At 40.9% G+C, this 5,662-nt stretch overlaps 1 protein-coding gene across 1 annotated transcript; it reads right to left on the bottom strand.

Annotated features, from left to right (window-relative positions):
- Positions 1–2,954: 2,954 nt before the first annotated feature.
- LOC132601568 (uncharacterized) lies at positions 2,955–3,833 on the bottom strand. Its single transcript, XM_060314650.1, has one exon. It carries the CDS (start codon positions 3,831–3,833, stop codon positions 2,955–2,957), a length of 879 nt encoding a protein of 292 aa, XP_060170633.1.
- Between the last annotated feature and the right edge of the window lie 1,829 nt (positions 3,834–5,662).

The raw sequence follows: 5,662 nt of genomic DNA on the forward strand, positions 1-5,662 counted from the left end.
AGGAGGGTCCTGATAAACTAAATCTCATTTTCCCGGAGGGTCCTGATAACTAAATCCCATTTTCCAGGAGGGTCCTGCTGAACTAAATCTCATTTTCCAGGAGGGTCCTGCTAAACTAAATCCCATTTTTCAGGAGGGTTCTGATAACTAAATCCCATTTTCCAGGAGGGTCCTGATAAACTAAATCCCATTTTCCAGGAGGGTCCTGATAACTAAATCCCATTTTCCAAGAGGGTCCTGATAACTAAATCCCATTTTCCAAGATGGTCCTGCTAAACTAAATCCCATTTTTCAGGAGGGCCCTGATAACTAAATCCCATTTTCCAGGAGGGTCCTGATAACTAAATCCCATTTTCCAGGAGGGTCCTGATAACTAAATCCCATTTTCCAGGAGGATCCTGCTAAACTAAATCTCATTTTCCATGAGGGTCCTGATGACTAAATCCCATTTTCCAGGAGGGTCCTGATGACTAAATCTCATTTTCCAGGAGGGTCCTGATGACTAAATCCCATTTTCCAGGAGGGTCCTGATGAACTAAATCCCATTTTCCAGGAGGGTCCTGCTAAACTAAATCGCATTTTCCAGGAGGGTCCTGATGACTAAATCCCATTTTCCAGGAGGGTCCTGATAAACTAAATCCCATTTTCCAGGAGGGTACTGATGAACTAAATCTCATTTTCCAGGAGGGTCCTGATAAACTAAATCCTGTTTTCCAGGAGGGTCCTGATAAACTAAATCTCATTTTCCAGGAGGGTCCTGATGAACTAAATCCCATTTTCCAGGAGGGTCCTGATGAACTAAATCCCATTTTCCAGAAGGGTCCTGATAAACTAAATCCCATTTTTCAGGAGGGTCCTGATAACTAAATCCCATTTTCCAGGATGGTCCTGATAAGTAAATCCCATTCTCCAGGAGGGTCCTGATACACTAAATCCCATTCTCCAAAAGGGTCCTGATGAACTAAATCCCATTTTCCAGGAGGGTCCTGATGAACTAAATCCCATTTTCCAGGAGGGTCCTGATAACTAAATCCCATTTTCCAGGAGGGTCCTGATGAACTAAATCCCATTTTCCAGGAGGGTCCTGCTAAACTAAATCCCATTTTCCAGGAGGGTCCTGATGACTAAATCCCATTTTCCAGGAGGGTCCTGATAAACTAAATCTCATTTTCCAAGAGGGTCCTGATGAACTAAATCCCATTTTCCAGGTGGGTCCTGCTAAACTAAATCCCATTTTCCAGGAGGGTCCTGATGAACTAAATCCCATTTTCCAGGAGGGTCCTGATTTTTGTTCTCGCAACACTTGCGCCTTGTATTTTTCAGAATATACCTGCAGTTAGCGAATAAAATTTCATGTCCCTGTTTCAAACAAAGAAAAAAATTTTGAGTTTCAAAACTTTGTGGTTGGTTTGTGGCTTGGCTGTGAAAGCAACTGCTTTTTGCACTCGTCCTGTTTGGCTCAACTTTTAGACAGTTATCACATCCTGTTGACCCACGGTATTACTGACTCAAACATGGTTGCAAAAATGTCTCAAAAGTAACTTCAACACCAGACCATACATCTCTTGTTTCATAATGTCCGTTAACTCAAACTTTATTGAACCTTGTATTTCACTGAATCTAGAACCTATTAACGGTTGACAGCTGGCTGAGTACCTTACGCCGACTGAATTATGTTACCTTCATGTTCTAGCCAAGATGTTTTGCTTCGCAATTGGGAAAACTGGTAGCAAGTTTTGTGATCCTTTCTTACTTATCTCGCAACAGAATAACTCAAAAGAAAAAGCATGAAATCCAAATGATGAAAGAAAAATAAAAGATAAAGATGAAAAGAGGTTAACAAAAAGATGTCCCCTCCGAGAAAGAAAAGAATAGGGAAAACTTATCTGAATGTTGTAGCCAGCTCCAATGATATGACATGCATTTTGGTTTAATCAGCCTGATTTTATCCATCCTAAATGTTCATAAACTCTTACTAACCCTTTGACTTCGAAACCGAATGTCTACACCCAACAATTGCGTCAAAATCAAGGCCTTCATACAATTAGTGGACCAACAAGTCTCACTCATGTTTGATTCTCTCAACTCACCATTGCCTTATGGTGCTCGTGAGGGTTTTCACCAGTAAGACTCTCTCATTTTATTTTTTCATCTCACCATCGCCTTATGGTGCCCGTGAGGGTTTTCACCAATAAGACTCTCTCATTTTCATTTTTTCTTCCACCTCCCTTATGTTGATGCCACAAGTGATGCCAATGATGCAAATGCCTTATACTCATAGCTTGCTCAGCCTTGACATTCTTAATGATTGATCTGAAGGTCTTTTATTTGGTTGTAACGTGGCTTTTGGATAGGGTTGGAAATAAAGGATGGCATGGAGGCTCAAAGACAATACAAAAGTAATAAGGGATGAGACTTACAACGTTTGGAATCGACTCAAAAGACAATAATAACTTCTGTCCCAGTTCCTTCGAAACGGGAAATTTTGGATTTTCTTTGGTTGGACCGAACCCCAGAATAAGGCTGCCTACGTATCCTGCCGAGACAAGAATCAGGTCGAACGTAGTTCAGGACAAATTTTTTTTTTTCTTCTCTTTTTTTTTTTTTTTTTTTGATTTTGTTGTTGTTGCTGTTTTATATATATATATATATATATATATATATATATATATATATATATATATATATATATATATATATATATATATATATATATATTTGTGTGTGTTTTTTTTTTTGTTTTTTTTTTGTTTTTGTTTTTTTTTTATTTTTTTAATAATATTTATGAAAAGCTTGATTCCAAACGAGGGTTGCGAAAGAAAAATAAACTATGGCTCAAAAGGGGTAGCAAGGGATGACATAATGTATAGGTAGCAGAATAGAATGCCTTCGTCATATCAACCCTTAAAAATATCAAGCACCCAACAAGTAATCCAAAGATAGGGAGATGAAAATCATACATAATATCTTTTCACTGCATCTGCATTGATGGCAGTTTCAGACATTGTGCCTTCTATGTCTGTCAGATACAAAGCACCATTGGGCAAAACCTTCTTCACCACGAATGGCCCCTGCCAATTTGGGGCGAACTTGCCTTTGGCCTCGGCCTGATGTGGAAGAATCTGCTTTAACACTAATTGACCCACTTCGAAATGTCTGGGACGCACCTTTTTGTTGTGTGCTCGTGCTATCCTCCTTTGATACAGTTGACCATGACATACCGATGTTAATCTCTTTTCGTCAATCAGACTCAATTGCTCTAAACGGGTTTTGACCCACTTATCATCATCAATTCCAGTTTCCTCAATGATTCGAAGGGACGGAATTTCAACTTCTGCAGGTATAACCGCTTCGGTCCTGTATACCAACAAATAAGGAGTTGCACCTACTGAAGTGCGAACGGTTGTGCGATAACCCAATAAAGCAAAAGGCAACTTTTCATGCCATTGTCTCGAACCTTGCACCATTTTGCGGAGTATCTTTTTAATATTCTTATTAGTAGCTTCCACAGCCCCATTTGCCTTCGGACGATATGGAGTTGAATTCCGATGTGTAATCTTAAACTGCTGACATACCTCACGCATCAGATGACTGTTGAGATTCGCCGCATTATCTGTAATCATTGTCCTCGGGATCCCGAACCTGCAAATGATGTTGGAATGAACGAAATCCACCACGGCTTTTTTAGTCACCGATTTGAGAGTTACTGCTTCCACCCACTTTGTAAAGTAATCGATGGCCACCAAAATGAACCTATGCCCATTGGACGCTTTCGGCTCAATTGGCCCAATCACATCCATCCCCCAAGCTGCAAAAGGCCATGGAGCAGACATTGTGTGTAATTCTGAAGGAGGAGAATGTATCAAGTCGCCATGTACCTTGCACTGATGACACTTACGAACGAAACGGATGGAATCTCACTCCATGGTGAGCCAATAATAGCCTGCTCGAAGAATTTTCTTTGCCAAAACATACCCGTTCATGTGCGGCCCACAAACTCCTGAATGTATCTCAGTCATGATAGTTGCAGCCTCTTTAGCATCTACACATCTCAAAAGTCCTAAATCTGGAGTCTTTTTATACAAAATTCCTCCACTTAAGAAAAATCCGCTTGCCAATCGTCGAATAGCTCTCTTCTGGTCACTGGTGGCATGTGCTGGATATTTCGCCGACTCGATATATTCTTTAATATCATGGAACCAAGGCTCACCATCAAGTTCCTCTTCGACTGTATTGCAATAAGCATGTTGATTGTGAGTTTGTATATGTAAAGGGTCAATGTGAACCTTGTCTGGGTGCTGGAGCATTGAGGACAAGGTGGCCAAAGCATCAGCAATCTCATTATGAATCCTAGGAATGTGTTTAAATTTTACTGTTATGAACCGTCTGCAAAGATCCTGCAAACACTGGTGATATGGTATAAGCTTCAAATCACGGGTTTCCCACTCTCCTTGAACTTGGTGGACTAGCAAGTCTGAATCCCCCAATACCAATAATTCTTGAATCCCCATGTCGATAGCTAACCTTAAACCCAAAATGCAAGCTTCATACTCCGCCATGTTGTTGATACAATAAAATCGAAGCTGGGCTGTTACAGGGTAATATTGTCCTGATTCCGAGATAAGAACGGCCCCTACCCCAACTCCTTTCCTGTTAGCAGCCCCATCAAAAAACAACTTCCAACCTGGATCGTTATCCGAAATTACCTCCTCGAGGCACGACACTTCTTCATCAGGAAAGTACGTGTTCAATGGCTCATATTCTTCATCCACTCGGTTCTCCGCCAGATGGTCTGCCAAGGCTTGGGCTTTCATCGCGGTCCGAGTCACATACGAAATATCAAACTCCGTGAGTAATATCTGCCATTTTGCAAGCCTGCCCGTGGGCATGGGTTTCTGAAATATATACTTCAAAGGGTCCAAGCGGGAGATAAGATAAGTAGTGTAGGACGAAAGATAATGTTTCAACTTTTGTGCAACCCAAGTTAAAGCGCAACACGTCCTTTCTAGATGAGTGTACTTAGCCTCATAAGTAGTAAACTTCTTGCTGAGATAATAGATTGCTTGTTCCTTTTTGCCTGTAACATCATGTTGACCTAATACGCAACCAAAGGAATTGTCCAGAACCGATAGGTACAATATTAAAGGTCTCCCAGGTTTGGGAGGAACCAATACGGGTGGATTCGACAGATACCTCTTGATTTTGTCAAACGCTTCTTGGCATTCGTCAGTCTATTCAATCGCAGCATTCTTCTTTAACAACTTAAAAATGGGCTCGCAAGTTGTTGTGAGTTGAGCAATAAATCGACTAATGTAATTCAACCTCCCAAGTAGGCTCATTACCTCGGTTTTGTTCTTTGGCAGTGGTAACTCCTGAATAGCTTTGATCTTTGCAGGATCCAATTCAATACCACGCCGACTGACTATGAACCCCAGAAGTTTCCCTGACGGGACTCCAAATATACATTTCGCTGGATTGAGCTTAAGATTGTACCTGCGAAGCCTTTCGAAAAATTTCACCAAATCCTTGACATGGTCAGACTGCTTTCTTGATTTAATGATCACATCATCCACATATACTTCAATTTCTTTATGCATCATATCGTGAAATATGGTGGTCATCGCTCTCATATATGTTGCCCCAGCATTCTTCAACCCAAACG

The sequence above is a fragment of the Lycium barbarum genome, chromosome 7, assembly GCF_019175385.1.
Source record: "Lycium barbarum isolate Lr01 chromosome 7, ASM1917538v2, whole genome shotgun sequence".
NCBI lineage: Eukaryota > Viridiplantae > Streptophyta > Magnoliopsida > Solanales > Solanaceae > Lycium > Lycium barbarum.